The sequence below is a fragment of the Phoxinus phoxinus genome, assembly GCF_949152265.1.
Source record: "Phoxinus phoxinus genome assembly, chromosome: 18".
NCBI lineage: Eukaryota > Metazoa > Chordata > Actinopteri > Cypriniformes > Leuciscidae > Phoxinus > Phoxinus phoxinus.
Window position 1 is genome coordinate 21,849,567 of NC_136893.1, and position 19,950 is coordinate 21,869,516.

The 19,950-nt window shown below is 39.1% G+C and overlaps 1 protein-coding gene across 2 annotated transcripts in view; it reads left to right on the forward strand.

The window, feature by feature from the left end:
* slc2a4rg (SLC2A4 regulator) overlaps positions 1–19,036 on the forward strand; it is a 62,126-nt gene extending 43,090 nt beyond the window's left edge. The window contains exons 4-9 of one of the 2 annotated variants that reach the window (XM_079587999.1): positions 3,267–3,496; positions 7,780–7,880; positions 10,591–10,846; positions 12,395–12,502; positions 15,069–15,190; positions 15,278–19,036. In XM_079587999.1, the coding sequence (XP_079444125.1) occupies positions 3,267–3,496; positions 7,780–7,880; positions 10,591–10,846; positions 12,395–12,502; positions 15,069–15,190; positions 15,278–15,389 (929 nt within the window). In that variant the 3' untranslated portion in view covers positions 15,390–19,036. The remainder of the gene's footprint in view (positions 1–3,266; positions 3,497–7,779; positions 7,881–10,590; positions 10,847–12,394; positions 12,503–15,068; positions 15,191–15,277) is intronic. The other variant, XM_079588000.1, reaches the window with a different exon arrangement.
* The last annotated feature ends 914 nt before the right edge of the window (positions 19,037–19,950 follow it).

Here is a 19,950-nt window from a genome sequence, read left to right on the forward strand (position 1 = left end):
TGGATGATTCCCAGGAGGTTGGAGATTTAGCTGACCCATGTCAACCTTTCTCGCTCGCTGTGACAAATAACCAACCTCTGTCCCTCTCACACCATATATGCGTCAAAGTAGCCGGAGCAACTTTTCTCTATATACGGATATGACGAGATACACACAGGAGCGAGTGACGTATGTACGCAATTTTCTGCAAAAACCACCCTGACAGGTCTAAAATATAAACACTTATAATAGGCTTACCATAGTGAATCGGTGTAAGACAAAACTTGTTTTCGAAAGATTGATGATGTATTGACTCTTTAAATTGATTTAAATTATGTTTTAGTTTTGAACAAACAAAAAGTTATTAAAGGTTGTGTAGGTAAGAATTGTCTAAAGAACTTTTTTTCAAATTGGCTTAAACTGTCTTTATATACCAATACATAATTAAAATGTAAGTACTTTGAAAAAGAGAGTATAAAAATTGAGTGACTATAGTGTATTTAATCTTCAAAACACAGCTCATTAATTCCATTCGGGACGAAACAAGTGATTGGCTTGCGCGACTGTCACTCTCCGTCGCCATGACTACCGCTGCTATCATTGGCTCTGCCCACGTGCATGCAGTCGCGCACCCGTTTTTAGGTGGGAGTGAATGGAATTAATGAGCTGTGTTTATTGAAGATTAAATACACTAGAGTCACTCAGTTTTTTATACTCTCTATTTCAGAGTACTTGCATTTTAATTATATAAAGACAGTTTAAACAAATTTGAATAAAAGTTTTTTTAGACAATTCTGACCTACCCTACCTTTAATAAAGTTAAGTTATACCTTTAATTTCTACATTTACTAATACATTGCACAATTGTATTATGAACAAACATGTAACCATAACCAGTATCATTTTAAAATAACTTTAACCTACACTTTAAAAAAACACTGGGTTAATAGGTCACCGTGATTTTGCTAAGTAAATCCTGGTTGATCCAGAATCAACATATATTTTGTTGATCATGCGACAACATTCCTGTCCAAAAACAGTCTTAACCCTAACCCTAAACCTAACCCTACCCATAACTTATCCCTAAAATCCGAGGGAAATTATAAGAATGGTGTAGAAGCCCCTAACCCGTGTTATACGCCTATGACATTAACTGTAAACCTATCCCTCAAATCTGATTGGTTGATTGGAATGTTGTTCCACATTAGAAGTTAGTACCGTACTACTTGGTGAAATCACGTTCACCAGGTTAAAAATAACCATTTTTTAAACTTCATATACTTCTAAATGTTTCATTTTTACTTCCAATGTTTGTTTAAATGGAGGCAATATTGTAATTCAAGTGCAGTCTCTGTTGTCCCGTTTCCACCGTAACAACGCTGATTCTCGTGCCGTAGCTGTAATCGAGTTTGTCGGGGGAACGGCTAACTTCATCTGCTAAATGCTAACGTCCCTGTGTGTTGCTTTGCATAAACTTAATGATTACACAGTAACTATTTTATAGAAAAAATTAAATATACACAAACCTGTATTCTACAGAAGAAATGCACCAATTGGATGGCGCTGAGAAGTCTCTCTTAAAGAGGATGCAAAAAGCCTGCGGTAAATAAATAACCACGGGGTTGTTATGTCTGACCCAGGAACTGGGTAACACGAAATATACAAAAAAGCACAGGATTTATTTTGGAGTGTATAATAATAAATGCTGTGTAAAATGTAATTCATTGTTAGTTAGTTGATACCTAATAAACTGACTGATGTTAATGAATTTAACCTTATTGTAAAGTGTTACTTTTAACACTTTAGTACATTTTACTTTTAACACTTTTTTTTTTTTTTTAACTATAAACTATTGTATTTTAACAAATTAGTCTCATATTAACACATCTACTGAAGCAGTAAGTGTAAACAAGGTCATGTGTTGCAATTTAAAAAAACATTTCTTTGACTAAAACTGCCACAGGCAACAAAAGGTGTGAAGCCAATTTCTATCACGCATTAATGAAATAACAAAATGGCTTTAGTGTGCCTCTGTTATGTTATCTTGATTCAGTGTTGCGTGCTATCTTTCTTCTTCTTCTTCTTCTTCTTTGTTCTCGTTGTATGTTCTCATCAACTCAGTGACTAAACAGTATAAAATATTCACAAACAAATCAATACTATTCACACCGGGTCTAATGCCAAATTTCCTGGATTCTGTGAGAGAAAGGCATCTTGGCATATATGTCATGCTCACTGTAACAGAAATTGGACTAGCCTTTAAATAACAATAGGTTTGGATAGATACCATTTTGCTTTGTTAAGATACCAGCCTTATATTAAAGAGGACCTTTCATGCTCCTTTACATGTTCAACTTTGTGTGATGCTGTTGTTGAGCGTGAAAAAGGTCTGCAAAGTTACAAAAGCACAAAGTTACTCCTCAGGGAGTTATTCTCTATTTCAGTAACACTGAATATCGCCTCCATCGAGTTTTCTTCCGGGAACAAACACGTCACAACATTCCTCATTTAGTTGTGTTGTTTTGCCTTTTATTCTATTTAATTTTTTATATAGAGATACCAAATGTTTTTTGGTTGTTTGGTGTTTTGTTTTTTGTTTTGAATCTGTGGATGTGTTTACTAGGGGTGTTGAAAATGAATCGTTTCTATGATGCATCGCGATGCTAACATGGACGATTCTGCATCGATGCAGTATTAGACCATAATCGGTTATATACACTATTTTAACATTTACAGCGCATGCGAGTGTGTGTGTGTGTGTGTGTGTGTGTGTGTGTGTGTTAGTGAGTGTTGCGAATGTGTTCAGACATGCGGATCTAGCGTCTTCTACTGGCTGTAGTTTTAAGCCTCTGGCCAAAAAATCCTCATATGACGCAATATGGTGATTTTTACGTCATATGAGGATTTTTTTCCAGACTAAAAATGCATAAATCTCATCTCAGGGGATATGAGGCAGGGGGGGCACGGTAATTCGAAAATAATACTGGCTTTCTACTGATACAAAGCTTAATGCTATATCCTGAAGTATCCCTTTAAGTTTTTTTAAACTACATTCTTGGAGCAGATCAAATAAAAAGGTTCATATCTGACTGTTTGTATTCATTGCCGAAAGTGTAGCCATGTGCAGTAATATTGCAACTCATCGTGATATCGAATCGTTGACCTGATAATTGTAATCAAATTGAATCGCGAGTTTACTGCTGACTTCTAATAGCCCAACGAGTCAGTGAATCTGTCAAAGCGCTTTTCCTGCTTTTAAAATGGCTGTGTTCTGTCTCGGGTTGTAGATCTGGCTAGTAAGGGCTGGAAGGAGAGCCTGTCTGCCAGCTACAGCAGCTCCACCAGTGGGAACTGGAGCTGGGACGCCAGTGACCAATCGGTGCCCTCCACGCCGTCCCCGCCCCTCTCCAACGATGCCGGCAAGAGCTTCCTGCTTTCCTCCCAGAGTGATGACAACAATGAGGACACCGAAAGTACACACTTCCTGTTTGAGGACCCCATTCCCCGGAAACGAAAGGTAGGGGTCAGGCCACATGAGAAAACAGAGTGGACTTGTGTGGTTTATCAGTAACAATGTGGAGTTCTGCTGAGTAGGTGGCAGTGGATTTGCCTTCAGTAATTTAAGAGCTCCTTTAAACACATCAGCTTGGCTCTGGCACAAGAAGTCTTGTCACCTACGTGATAGAGTGTTTCATTCTCTCTTTCATTCTCCCCCTTTTTCGTCCCCTCTTCTATTCAGTTTTTTTTTGCAGTGTGGAATCACTCCAGAACGTGAATGTGGTCTCAATGTCAGGAAGCCATTAGCCTTTCTGCCTGTTCACCTTGTTTTGGTAGAGACTGAGGGTGTGTGTGTGTGGTGTGTGTGTGTGCGCGTGCGTGTGTGTGTGTGTGCGGGGTTCCGTTACAGATCCACTTGGTCTTATCCTTTAACAGCGCTACACACATCTTAACACAAGTTTTTCACACAATTCCCGAGTGCACAATCTTGTATACATGGATCCTGTCATGCCTACAAGCCTCTTTATGAAGAAAAGGAGAAAAGTGAAACATGTTTACTCAGAGGTTTCTTTCTTTCTCTTTTTATTTTTTATACAGACTATTTCTCAATTCTGATGCAATATGTGCAATTCCAGATATTGGACGGAGAAATTAATTGGCCAGAAACAGGATAGGAAAAATTTCCAGACATTTAAAAGTAATATGTTGGGTGCAGTTGAGTTCAATGCAAGTATCTATGGCTGTTCATTAGAACAGAACATATTTTTTATATTGTAAGGGCTGTAAGAAGTCTCTTATGCTCATCAAGGCTGCATGTACATGATACAAATACAGTAAAAAAACAGTAAAGGTAATTTATTCCTGTGATGTCAAATCTGAATATCAGCATCATTACTCCAGTCTTCAGTGTCACATGATCCTTCAGAAATCAGTATAATATGATGATTTGATGCTCAAGAAACATTTCTGATTATTATCAATGTTGAAAACAATTGTGCTGCTTAATATTTTTGTGGAAACCGTGATGCATTTTTTTCTTCTTCAGGATTCTTTGATAGAAAGTTCAAAAGTATTAACTTTTTAAAACCTTTTGAACGACAGTGCAGAAACAAAGATCACATTTACAGCTTACAAATCAATTACAAATCACATACACATTAATAGAGCAAGGCACTGCACTGGAATAAATGTTTAAAAACATACGGTTGCAAAAAGACTTCGACTTTCGCTATCAATGTTAACATAGGAATGGTTGCTGACCACATCTGTGCAAATTCATATCCAGTCTTTAAAATTCCTGTCAGGACCATGTAAAGTTTGTAAACCAAGGAACTTTGCGAGATATAACTTAAAGTTTGTCTACAGTAGAGATTACAACCCCACACAACTTTACTTTTGACTTTAAAGCTCAAATAACACACATTTTTTGGTTGAGAACACATCATATAATTAAGTTCTGCTGTGAAAAGCCTATGGACTCCCATTCTAACCTTGTGCACGGCATTGCTAATGGAAATCCTGTCATAACTTTGATCTCTTAAAAGATCCCAACAGGAGCAAATAAGAATACAAAAAAAAATCAGTTCAATTACCGGTAAGTGTAGTTTTTTTTTGGTGTCATTTAAAAAAAGAAGAAGCCCTTTTCAGATTATGTTAGAAACCCCATTAGCCATCCTGTACACAACTAGAAATTTAGTCGAAATGTTGAAGACAGAATTCAAAAAATAGATAGTAGAGTTGTTTATTTCACGCTGGTGCGCGTTACATAATGTTTAATATGGGTTCAGCTGATTTTTGGCTAGAGTGTGTGTGTGTGTGTGTGTGTGTGTGTATAGAGACAGATGGATGTGTCCCGTACTGCTAGTGCTTGTCTTAGGCAACAGCGCTGGCTACCTCTTGTATTATTTCAGCTCACCAGCGGCCTCCCTGCATGCCTATACGTCCTGCTATAGCCAATAAAAACCACTGTGAGTGAAGGAGACGAGAGGAAAAAAAAAGTTATTTGAAGCGAACCGAGCCAAATGCTGAGCAGCTTGGTGAAGTGTAACTCAAGAGGACTGGCTGTTCATTCATAAAGACGGATGGAAACATACGCTTCCCAGTCGCTTTTGGTTAATGGTTGTCACATCCTCTCTGACGAGGCTTCGATAGGAAATGTTTCATAGGCTTTTGTGATCTGTGAAAGGGTTAACATCATCAGCCTTGAGAACAGCCACGAGTATTTGCATGTTTTTGTGTGTGTGTGAGCGGACACACACCCACTCATTGACTCAGTGAACAGGTCCAGACATGTTTCAGAGTTAATGTGATCGTTTTTCTCACAAATTAAGCTCCTGGTGAGATTAATCAGAAGAAATGATGATGATTATAAATATAATCATAATATAATTTTGGCTCCCTGTTTGTTCTGGAGTGCCTTCTCAGTCTGAACTATGGGAATATGATAGGGTGCAATGGGGTAAAAGGCGCCTGTGATTTTATTTTTCATCTGAACTACTAGATGGCACAAAGAATTGCCGTAGCACTTAAGGCGAGACACTACAGGTGAATAGGGTAAAAATTTTAACTAGCAGATATCACCATGAAACTTCCCCAGTTGATTACCTACATTAAGATGAGAAAAAAATGTATTACAAGTTTTCTGTAATTTAATGTTTAAATATGCAAATGAGGCACTATCTAATTAAATATGCTGAAATTTGCATATATTACAAAAATGAAATCGGAGTATTGGATAAAGCCAGGTTAAAAACTATTCTAATATTAGATGGGAAAAATATGACAGAGGGATTTATGGATATCTACTTTTGTTATCCTGTAAATCAGAATATACTGTCAATAGCCTTAAAGATTTATTTTCGCCATGTTTTTTGGAATAAAAATGTATGTAAATCATACATGTTATGTAAATCAGGCTAGGAATAATATATTTACAAATCCCTCTGTAAATGTCTTCATAATATAACTAGGTACAAGACTGGATAGTTTGGTGTATATAGGTGCTACTGAAGTGGAGATTTCGGACTTGGAGTATGAGAGAAAAGTCATTTTGAGAAAACGGGCATCAGAAATTGGCATCAGCCAATGAGATTGCGCTTATAGAGTTAAATCCCCCCTTTTACTTTCACGATTGGTTGCTGATAAAAAGGAAATTACCATATTTGGATCCGACTGCATTGTTCAGGAGAGAGAGAGAGCTTTCCAACGGTGTATGTGATGACAGGGTACAGACAGAGATCGCGGAGCAGCGGGATGATTGAGAACGCCAACTTTTGTTGAATTTATGAGAAATCTACAGACGCAAATAGACAAAGTCTAGTAAAATAAAGACCTAAATGTGTATTTCGGACTTTTTTTCGCCATGAGTCTGAAAGAAGACATGTTATTGAAGACAAATATCCCAAAATCTCAAAATTGACCTGCCTTAAAAGTCTTGCCTTAATAAGAATGATATCAGAATGATCATGTGACTGAAGACTGTTTTAGTGATGCTGAATATTCAGATTTACCATCACAGGAATACATTACATTTTTATTTTGGCACTTGTTGAGTGTTAACTTTGGACATTGGATATCAAGTAAAAATCGCAGTTAAGTGTGTGAGAGACTGATTCGTGGTTTTTGAATCACCTACAGCAACACAGAAATCAAGTATGTTAGATAAACACAGATGACATTTAGAGCGAGAGGAGAAACACAATGCACTTGTAGCGCTGGTGAACGTGACGGAACAGCACAGGCGGTGTGAATCTCCCACACATGACACACGCACGCCGTCACCTGGCACTGCTGTATGTGTAATAGTTGTTTGACTGCGGCAGTGAGAAGCCTTTGGGGCAGCAGTGGGCTGGAGGGAATTTCATGAGGCTTATGCAATCAGGATCACTGCAGATAGCGGCCTTGACTGCAAATAGACCAGATCTCTTTTTTACTAAAGATTCACTTACTAATTATTATTCTCAGTCTTTATTCAGTGGGTTTATAGCTCTAAGGCTGAACTGTATTGATGTTTCTTAGGCATTCTTCTCAGGCATTCAAAATTTGTTTTGTAGCCTCAGGTGTGCTGTCTATTTTGGTCTTTTATAAGCTTTTTAAGAAATACAAAATTCAAGTTTTAAAATCTCCCATTGACTTGATGAAATAGAATACTCAAAAATCAAAATATCACAGCAATGATGTCATTGTGAAATTTGCATGTGGATTCGTGATTGGCTGCCTTTCAAACTTCCCTAAAACTTTAGCAACTTTGGAAACACTGGCGTCTCCTTCATAAGACGTTAATCGTATGTTTGTTTGTTCCAGAACTCCATGAAGGTGATGTTTAAGTGTCTGTGGAAGAACTGTGAAAAAGTCCTCAGCACCTCCTCAGGGATCCAGCGCCACATCCGCACCGTCCACCTCGGGTAAGCGTCAATCAGACAAGTCACGCATGCAATAGATGAACATGTTTGTTCTGCAGTTTGAACATTTACACAAGCAATTTGTCTGCCCAAACTAGACGTGACTCGACTACAAGACGTGACAAAGTCAATCAAAAATCACAGCCAATCAGAAGAGCATGTGGGCTGAGTCTCTATGCAAGCGCACTGCACTCACAATGAATTCATAAATATTGCATCGCTTTAACATTGTTGAAAGGAATAGTTCACTCAAAAATGAAAATTTTGTCATTAATTACCATCATGTCGTTCCCAACCGTAACAATTTTGTTCATCTTCGGAACACAAATGAAGATCTTTTTGATGAAATCTGAGAGCTTTCTGTCTCTCCATTGACAGCTACGCAACTACCATATTGACGCTTAAAAAAGTTCAAGAGATCGTAAAAATCAAGCGTAGCGTCAGTTCTGGCAGGTCACGTTAGTCAAGCTCGCATCAGCTGACTCTCCGCTGATCCACATCTACCTATAGGAATACGACGCGTATCACTGTATACATATATAAGCTCCTTCAGTATTATCAACAGCTATCGCGTTACTCAGGAGCGAATTGCCCTCCTCCATCCCCAGCTCCTCCTCTCCCAGTCAGGATTTGGCCTTCTGAGTGCCCTTTGAATCAGAATAAATTCTCGAATTATGTTGTACTTTAAAATCTTGAATTACTGATATCTGCAATACATTCATGTTGGTTCTGCTCTGTTTACCCTAAGGGGGTTATTGCTGCATGGATGCGCAGGGAGTTCTTGCTCAGAACCATAACGCCAATCCTAACTGTATGCTAATTGTCAATCGTACTTGACGATAGTGGTCCTGACAGAACTAATGAATTGAGCGGTTTAGTCAACATTTTATGGAGACAATATTGCTTTATATGATGAACTGGTTTAAATTAGACTTTTAATAATAAACATTGATCAGCGAACATAAACAGAAGCTCAACCGAACCTGCTTGACACACGAGAATGATCCTCATTGGTTCTTGCTGAAGCTCAAACGTGATGCGTAACAAGAGAATGATCCTCATTGGTTCTTGCTGAAGCTCAAACGTGATGCGTAACACGAGAATGAACCTCATGAATTAAATGAAGAACTCCAAGGCACTCGAAATGTGGAAAAAAAGTTAAAAAGCCTTTATTTAATGAATGGCTCAAAACATTAAAAATGGTGACAGATCCACCTACGCGTTGCGGCTACATGCCTTCGTCAGGGTGTGAGAATGAACCTCATTGGTTCTTGCTGAAGCTCAAACGTGATGCGTAACACGAGAATGATCCTCATTGGTTCTTGCTGAAGCTCAAACGTGATGCGTAACACGAGAATGAACCTCATTGGTTCTTGAGAAGCTCAAACGTGATGCGTAACACGAGAATGAACCTCATTGGTTCTTGCTGAAGCTCAAACGTGATGCGTAACACGAGAATGATCCTCATTGGTTCTCGCTGAAGCTCAAACGTGCTGCGTAACACGAGAATGATCCTCATTGGTTCTTGCTGAAGCTCAAACGTGATGCGTAACACGAGAATGATCCTCATTGGTTCTTGCTGAAGCTCAAACGTGCTGCGTAACACGAGAATGAACCTGATTGGTTCTCGCTGAAGCTCAAACGTGATGCGTAACACGAGAATGAACCTGATTGGTTCTTGCTGAAGCTCAAACGTGCTGCGTAACACGAGAATGAACCTGATTGGTTCTCGCTGAAGCTCAAACGTGATGCGTAACACGAGAATGAACCTGATTGGTTCTCGCTGAAGCTCAAACGTGCTGCGTAACACGAGAATGATCCTCATTGGTTCTCGCACGTCAAGCTAAAATGCTTGTTTATGAATATATGAATAAAAGCCTAAATATCAATCTGTTCATCATACAAAGGGATCGAGTCTTCAGAAAATGTGGACTAAACCACTCAATTCATATGGATTAGTTTTACAATCTCTTTATGAACTTTTTGAAGCGTCAAAGTAGTAGTTGTGTAGCTGTCAACGGAGGGACAAAAATCTCAGATTTCATCAAAAATATCTTCACTTGGGTCCTAAAGATCAACAAAAGTCTTACAGGTTTGGAACGACATCAGGGTGAGTAACTAATTAATGACAGATTTTTAATTTTTGGGTCAACTATTCGTATGAAAATACATACTGAGTGACTGAAAGAATCTTTGTCATAGAATTCACTTGTTTGTTCAACGTTCTTGTTTCCTTTTATTTTCAAGATCTGAGGAGAATTATCCATTATCGCTTTCAGTACAACTATAAAGGGCACGCAAAATGATATTCGAACTCACATTAAATTCTTTTAACATTGTTTAACACACAGTGTTAAAAGTCTTCTACACATTGGCTCTCTTTTTAGTAAATGTAAAGTTAACTTTTAAAGCTTTTGTGGCGGAGATGACTGTGTCCATATGAAGGGCTCAGTTTGTCTGTCAGTCTCTAAGGATGAGGCGACTTGAGTGTGCTCTTCCCTTTCCGAGCACCATAACGGGAGGTGGAGAGGGAAACACATTCTGATGGAAGTAGTAAGAGTGTTTTTATAGCCTCTTGTTGCTACCTGACTATCCCATGTAAATCAAGCCTCGGTTCTGATGCCGGCACTGCTGCCCCCTGCCGGCCGCCTGGTGACGCGTCCGCTAGAGCACTGAGCCTGCAGTCCTAAGTTTTAGTATTGTGTGTTTTCAGACGAAATGGAGATTCTGACTACAGCGACGGAGAGGAGGATTTCTACTACTCTGAAATCGAGGTCAACATGGACACTCTTTCGGAGGGACTGTCCAACCTCACGCCCACCTCCCCTACTACGTCCGGGCCGGCCCCCGTCTTCCCCGTCCTGACTGGCGATGTGTCTCGATCCGAGCCCGCCCGCATGATCCACACCCCACTCAGCCAATCAGCACCGTCGGCGCTGTGTCACATCCGCACTGACCACGCTTACCAGGTAACGTCGCTCTTCACTGCGTCTAGACTTGTTATTGAACACACACTCACGTCTATCTGCACTCATTGGAGTGTGTGTGTCATGTAATGGGTTTGAGGTTTAGTGATGAAGTCTTCGTGCACACTCTCCTACTGTCCTTTTGTCAATCTGTATTTATTTTGAGAACAGTTTTAGCTCTTAATGCAACTCTAATCTCTCGCCATCAGGGTCAGAATCAACAAGCTTTATTATTATGACTATAAAACCGAAATCAAAAGAAAGAAATACGATATTATATTTTGCTTGAAGAATATGAAACCTAATTTTTGCATTATTTTTATGACAATTAATTGCAGTTTGCTAATATTCTCATTAGCACGTGTCTTAAAGGGATAGTTTACACAAATGTTTTTCCAAATCCATAATCCTTCTGGATCTTGGGGCACAAACTAAGATATCTTTAATATTTCTGTCCATCCTTTGACATAAAGACATCGTAAAAATAATCCATATGAAACAGGTTGAATTCAAGTCTTCTATAAAACATGATCGCTTTGTAGGAGGAACAGATTTAGTCGCATATGAAGTGTGCAAAATTTGGTTTTGGCAATGGATGGGCAAAAATAATGAGAGAATATTAAAAATATGTATATATTTTTTGTTTTTTTGTTAATGTGTTCCAAAGATACGGAACTCTTACAGGTTTAGAATGGCATTGAGGATGATTAAATGATGACAGAATTTTCCTTTAAAAAAAGTGATTCTTATTAGATTCTCACTATGGTAACAAATTAATTGTTCTGTATTACAAAAAAAAATACTGGAATACAGTCATTTTTAAAGCATTAAAGCATAAGCATGCTATCATAAATATACAAAGCATATGCAATGGCATTACAGTTATGAGAATTCTGGGAGGAATTCTGCTTAACCATCAGCAATAATATCAATGCAAATAATCTTAACGGTCTTAAAAACGAGGGGATTTACCTAATTTACCTCAAATATTTACTTAAAATATGACATGTACCTAAGCCTCATTGAATTTTGTTGGGTTTATTATTTAAAAACCATTTGCCAAATCAGTAAGAAACCCTAATTCAATATATATTCTTGCAAGTGCACTGTTTTAAGGATGTTTAGACATTTTTACAGGACTTTGCTGGAGTTTCTTGAGAAATTCTGTCCCAAACGGAATGAATGACCTTTCAGAAATCTTTCAAACGGGCAGAGATTTATATATTTGACCTTTGCTCGTCCACCACATTTAGGGTTCTGTTCAATATCAAAGCCAGACTTCTGCGTACACATGTGTCTCTTTAATTGCTGGAGTCTATTTTGTTGATGTATTTATGGGTCAGTGTGATGAGGTCAGCAAAGGCCGTGGTTTCAGGACCAGGTTGGATAGGTTGAGTACCAGACCGTCTCATTTCTAATGGCTTGTCATGATCGAGTCTTTGAGGCAGCTCTTCTTGGCTATCGCTGGGTTGTGGTTGTACTTAACAGTGTTTTCTCTTCCTCTTTCCGCTGGCTTTGCTAATACCGCCTCTTACACACACTGTTTTTCAGGCTACAACCCCTGTCAGCATTCCCAGCATGCCCTCTGAACCGCCTCACAGTGAGGATAGGATTAGTGTATCCTGGCAGTCGCCCCCTGTCATATATAAAGGTCTACCGGTGAGATGGCTACTTTCTTTCTTTCTTTCTCTCTCTTTCTTGTTTTCTCAGTCTCTCTCTCAGAGACTCAGTCAACAGCGTTTATCATCTTGTGAAAGACTGAGCTCACTAAACGTTGAAAGGGCAGTGATCCTGTAAGCTCGGTTGAGTCTCATTTGTCACTCCCAGCTTGTCTTTCTCTGTCTCTTGGGGTCTTTCAGAAGTTGCACTTGCATGACTTTTGGTTTCCTGTCTCAGATGCTTTTGCAAAACACAGAAAGTAGCTTCCAAACTCATGTTAGAGGTTGACAACTGCAGAAATCTTACACTGCCTGGCCAAGAAAACAGAGTCGCTGTTTGGATTTAAATAGGCAAATGCTTAAGAGTCTATGATTGGACCATTATTGCAGTGTTTATAGCATACTATATATTTGGCAGCAGTTTTTCTAACCCTAATTGATGGAGTGTGTAGCATGTAGAAACAACAATCATGGCCATATTCCAGGATGTCAATATTCATCCGGCTCAAACTGTGAAAGGTTGGGAGAGTGGCATGAAGAATCGTTTTCACACAATATCTTGACCAAAAAGGAGGCACTTCTTGATGGAAATAACATCACAACATTTATTTCCATCAAGAGGTGCATCAATTTTAGGTCAAGATCTTGTATTGACAATGCTAGAGTCCAGCACTCTGTAAAGTCTCCTCCAGCACATCCCAAAGACTTTCAGTGAATTTAAGATCTGGACTCAGTGTCAATTCATGTGTGAAAATTATTCTTCATGCTCCTTCCCAACCATTGTTTCCCAATTTGAGCCTGATGAACCTTGACATTGTCATCCTGGAATATGGCCATGATGTGTCTTCCTACATGGTTGGTTAAGAAATCAAAAGCTACACACTCCATCAATTAGGGTTAGAAGAACTGCGGCCAAATATATAACATGCTATAAAACATAATAATCACTGCAATAATGATCCAATCATAGACTCTTAAGCATTTGCTTATTTAAATCCAAACAGACTTCTTTTTTTGTCCGGGCAGTGTTGTACCTGTCAAAAAACTAGTTATATAGGGGCTTTCGCACCGGAGGAACCTTTTCACAGTTTATAGCCTATATATTTACTCCACAAACTCTACGAACATGGAAAACAGTGATAGATGGGCCTCTTAACCTTTACGCTAAAGAGAAAATCCAACGCAACTTTGAAGGGACCAAGCGAAACATGATTATGTATTTCTGCTCAGCTAGCAACACTGGACGTCAACCACACGGTTCTATCTAATAACGTGTTTGACAGATAATAAACTAATGAACATGGAGAATGCAAGCTCTGGCTTTCTCAGCGCCGTCAAAATAAAGGTCACAACAACAAGCCCTGCTTACATCACTTCAGAGTTTCTACTGGCGGTGCGAATGCAACCAGGAAAATGTTCTTAGGGGAAACACGCTGGTGGCTAGTTCCTAGAACTACCCGGTGCGAAAGCCCCTTATATTGTGATCAGGGATGCACCGTAAAGTACCAATAATTGGCAGTGTTTGCTAAGAAAGCATCACTATTACTATTATTTTGCCTTATACCCCCACAAAACCCTAACATTGTTTTTGCACCGACAAACAGCGCTCACTTTTGCGTATTTTATTACGGTTTCCACAAAAATACGAAGCAGCACAACTGTTGTCAACATTGATAATAATCAGAAATGTTTCTTGAGAATCAAATAATGATATTAGAATGATTTCTGAAGAATCAGTTGACACTGAACACTGGAGTAATGATGCTGGAAATGCACAGGAGTATATAACATTTTTATATATATGAATATTTAAAATATTTCCATGACACATAATAACATTCCATTCTAGAGATGCGCGGGTGGGCTATTATTTCATTCGCAACCGCATCACAAAACTCATCATCCGTCCGCACCAACGTTTTTTGACCAATTTTCAAAACCGCACCCGCCCGCCATCCGCTGATTGTTTTTAGGTCTATGGGCGCTGCTGCCGCGAGCAGCGAGGCTAGAAAGCTCTTGGCTGTTCTGGAAAGGAGACCGATCCAATGCAGCGAAGATATTTAAAGTCCCTAGTATAGCCTATTGGGGGGATTTAAAGCGGTTTACCGCTATACCGCAGTAATTTCTTGCTTTTCAACCGCGGTAAGAAAAAATCCATACCGTCCCAGCCGTAATCATCATTAAACAGCATATAAGTTTTGAACTGCCTAATGTTACTGAATGAAATGTCGACCCAGGATGAGCTGCAGGACTGTGTGCTTTAGGGGTGTTGATGGACTCGATCTACTCCATCTGTGTTTGATCTTCATTCTGAATCCGACCTGAATGTAGTCTTTGACACAATCATGATGCTCAAAATGTTGCTTTTTTATTAAACTTACCCACATTCAAGAGTTGATACAAAAAGCATGCATGAAGCTAGATCAAAAACATTCCGAAATCTCACCGACCCCGAACTGATGAACGGTAGAAGTGTCAGCTGTGATGTAAGCGTGTCTTCACTTCTTGTGTATTTGGTTGTGCTTTTGTGTAGGACAGATCACCTTTAACATATAATGCCTTTGCAGGGCCCGATGACTCAAATCCGCACTGTGAGCATCGGAGAGAAGAGGCAACCTGTTAACCACACCACTGTCAGCAAAGCACACACCAACAACACCTCCGCTTCCAAAGCCACCACTGGAACCAGGTAACCCGTCCGCCGGGCTCATGCCTGCATGCTGATTCTGGAGCCTTGCATCACAGCTAACCCAAACTGTGTGAACTATTTCCCCAGGAAGCCACGCGGCGAAGCCAAGAAGTGCCGAAAGGTGTACGGCATGGAGAAGAGGGACCTGTGGTGCACAGCGTGCCGTTGGAAGAAGGCCTGCCAGCGCTTCACTGACTGAGCTTTATCCTTTAGCTCGCTTCGAAACGTGCTCTTTTATTGCGCTTGTTCCACGGACTGAGCACCGATATCTCCTGCACACTCTCACAGGGGGACTTGATGAGCCGTCTGAGGCGCGTGGCCTTTTAAACGTCACTCATTCCTCCAGGCCACAAGGGGGTGCTCTTTTCCTACCGCTTCCATAGTGGAACAACGAGACTGCTATTCAGAATAAAAAACTGATAAAAAGCAAAAAAAAGAGGAAAATACTTTGGGGGGGAAAAGCTTATTGGCTTTTGCTGCATTGCATATTAAGGCAAAAACAAGTTACTTCTTCATAAGTAATCCAGAAATGAAACAATCAAAGCAGATTTGTCAGGCAGTTAACGATTTTCCATGATTTTTAGTGTGGCAGACTTTATACATAGCAGTTTTTTAACTGTTAAAAAGCTATTTTGACTTTTGGGTATTGAGTATTTTAAACAGTTAACCCTCGTACACGAGAATCTCAAAATTCATTCACGGACGTCATTTAAGCTTCAAAATCGAACCGTTTCTGGACTCAACGCTTTATTTTGCCTACAAGCACTTTTAACGGCCATGAAAATCATTTAGTTTTCTATTTCGATAAAGCAGAGTGCAGTTCAGCATTGGGATCGGCGCGTTCGCGCACACGGTGAGCGTTTCCGCTAAATAGTCAAGAACTGTTTCGACACACATTGCTAAAGTAATACCTCTAAACAAGAATGAGCCTTACAGAGAGAGACCTCGGTGCACTTGAGCGCGAGCAGCGCGAGTGCAGGAATGTAAAACGGCCTCTCTCTGCGCTTACGCACCGAAACCATTCTGTCCCTCACAGATCAACGGCCTCTTAATAAGCTATGAGGTTTATTCCTGTCAGTCCACAGTATTAATTCAATGGCGGGCACTTTAACCAGCCACACTTCAGATTTACCCGTCATCCCAACAGGACATCCCAGTCTAATGTGATCCATAAATCAAGTGTTTTCCACACAAACACACGATTGCGGAGTCTTTGTGGCAGTTTCGGGCCACATTGCGCTTCCTAAGGAATTACTCGCTTCTCGTTCAGCTTATGGATATCATTCACGTTTAGGAAACGCTTGCTCTGATAACATGTAGATGTCTTCCACTGTGCTTTCTTTTCGTATGGAGGTGATCATGTGATGTCTTCATGTAAACAGACCCTCTCAATATGAGCCAAGCAGCTCTGAGCTGTTACACTGCCAAAAATGATTCGCTTTGTATTTTTGTCTCGTTTTCCATTACTAATATCTAAAAAACTCTTGAATCAAGATACACTTACTTAAGAATGGAAATGACCTGATGTTAAGTCTTAGTTTCTGAAAAATATATTTCAGAAGAGCAATATTCTTGTTTTAAGCGTAAACTCACTTGATGTTTTTCAGAAAACATGACGATTGAATTGTGTTGCTTCTCAAGTAAATATATCTTGATTCAAAGCGGTAGTTACACACTCTCAAGTTGTTCCAAACCTGTTCGAGTTTCTTTGTTCTGTTGAACACAAAAGAAGATATTTTGAAGAACGTCGGTATCCAGACAGTTGACGGCAGCCATTGACTTCCATAGTAGGAAAAAAAACTCTCTGTCTGGTTACCAACTTTCTTCAAAATATCTTCTTTTTTTTGTTCAACAGATGAAAGAAACTCATACCGGTTTGGAACCACTTAAGGGCGAGTAAATGATGACAGGATTTTCATTTTCTTAAACTATTACTTTAAGAATGTGTAGATATTCATACTGGAAAACAAAAATACTGAGTTAGAAAATCCTTTTTTTTTTTGCAGTAAAATGAAACACTGATAGTCATTGGACATGTGAATGTGATCTGTATCATTAAAGGGATAGTTCACCCCAAAATTAACATTCGGTCATCGTTTAGTGACCCTCATCTCGTTTTAAATCTGCATGATTTTTGTGAAACCTCACATTGGACCCCATTGACTTTCATTGTATGGAAAAAAACGCCACCGATACATTTTTCTCTTGTGTTTTGAAAAATGTTTTGGAACGAGAAATTTTGAGTGAATTATCCCTTGGAGGATAATAGTTCACTTCATTTTGGGGTGAATTATTCCTTTGAAAAGAAACTCTAATCATAATCATTTGACACATTGTTTTCCGCTTTCCAGGTTGAAGATTAAATCTCGTTATCAGACCAAACAAAACTGGCAATCAAAATGTAGAGGTTCAAAGAAACAACTGGGCAAGTGCCTAATTGCCAAATAACCGAATCTTATCAATCAAAGTTATATTGTCCAATCACAGCTTAGAGCAGCCTTGTCTTCTCTTCAGTGGTCAGAAAGGAAAGAGCGTTCCTCTCATGATCGTAACCTTCACTAAGTGCCAATGAGAAGAACAAGAGGGAAAAAAATGTAATTGCACTAACTTGTACTGCACAAAACGTATATTTTTGATGTACCGTTTTTATACGCAGAAATTGAAGTTTTAAAAAAAAAAGCGAAACCGCCGTGCTTCTCTTCATCGGGTCAGGGACGGGGTCTTTCCGCTGACCTCGCAGCTATAAGCTTACGTGGCGGTACTTTACGGCCTCGCGGTTCATGACGGCGACATGCGACTGCAGGCCTTCAGCCTCGTTTTTAGGGAACGTCACTGTCTTGATTTATACGAAAAATCATTTCTCATGTTAAACAATGTTTTTCTTCATAGGAAAAGAGTCATGGGACGATTTTAGGCATCAAGAATCAGGCGGTCAGGCAGTGACGCGTTATACGTTTATAAATTTCAAGGCTTATTTGCCAAGACTTTGATAATATAGTAGTAAAATCATAAGAGTGAAACCTTTTTTTTTATTTTTATGAATATAATATCATTGTATATTTTGGGCTGAGGGGAAACAGGGGAAAAGAAGCATGAATGAATGTAAAAAATCTACAAAATGAAACGCCTATGATCTGAGTTCGTTTTATCTCACACAAACTTCTTTCTTTTATTTTCTTTCATATCAAGTAGTTAGAACCACTCAGTGTTTTTTTTCTTTCATTTTCATTTTCAGTTGGCGCTTGCATCGATGTGTTTTGTACACAATCATGGTGTGCGTGTGTATTATTGTGAGGCAGGAGGGACGTTATTATGTGGATCATTGCGTCTTCCTGCCCTGCACATTCCGATAGATGTTAGTTCGTCTGAACCTTTATCTGTCTTTTCCCCGTTATCCTAACTTCACTGAATGCCTGATGCTTCTTCAGCCAGGATATTAAGCTAAACAACCAAGAAAATGTGTTAAAAAAAAAAAAACTCCACTTACTCTCTTTGTAACTTTCGAAACATTTCAGACTTCAAAAAGCATCTTTACAATAATCCCGCTATTCAATACAGCTTTAACATCTGCCTTGTTTAACTGTTGAGGTCTTGTCATTGTGTCAAGCCCTTTCACTTTTTCATTGTTCATTGGATGAGATTTGATGCATGTCTTGTATCATCTTTGTACTATCTTGCTTTATTGGAACCATTATTGTTTTTTCAGAAGTTGACAGTGACAGTCGAGTGAATGAACGAGAGGATGGAGGTTTTTCTGGTGTTGACTTCGTTTGTTTGGTTGGTTGGTGATGAGAGTGTGATTTATTGTGGCTATAATGTGGAGATTGAAATAAACATGGATTTCAGAAAGATGTTTGAGTGGAATTCGATTTTTTCTTTATTTGTGAATGCTAAAAATAATCTCCAGTAAATGGTTCTAGAACGTCTTAACCAATGATTTTTGTAACATTTCATTACAATTACATAATGTTTCCACAATTACTTACACTACCGTTCAAAAGTTTGGTTGGTTGAAAGACGTTTCTTACGCTCACTGAAGCTGCATTCATTTGATGAAACATTGTACTGCAAAAACTAGCCTGGGAAAACCCAGACCACTCTCAGTTGTAACTGAGTTAGGGTCTGGCAAAGCTCCATAGACAATTCATTTCCACAGGGGCGTCACCAACGGACGTCGGATAGATCTAAAACCAATCAGAGCGATGAATGACATGACGTATGCGGAGCGAAAATGACAATTTTAAATCGCTTGAAACAGACGCGATAGCTGATTCGAACGAGTCATGTTGTGATGTTGCACGGCGGCATCCATCTTTGTAATGTACAAAATCTGCGTGAGAGTCTCTGCTCTGTCGTCATCGTGTAAAGCCCGCCCCAACGTTTCTGATTGGTGTCGCGATTTCGACGGATTGGAAATGGGTTTCAATGGGCTCTTTGCCAGACCCACTTGCAGAGCAAATCTAAATTTGCCGGAAGTGGTCTGGGTTTTCCCAGGCTAAGCAAAAACAGTAATATTGTGAAAATATTATGATTTATAATTGGTTTTCTATGTTAATATATTTACAATTTATTCCTGTGATCAAAGCTGAATTTTCAGCATCATTACTCCAGTCTTCAGCATCAATCCGTGTATCATTCGTTTAGTCGTTTTTTGATTTCATATTAAAAGTAGAAAAATGAGAAAATGGTTTCTTTTTCGTTTTTTAATAAAAAAAATTTTTTTAAAAGAATTCAGCTTGATTTTTCGTTCTGATGTGTAG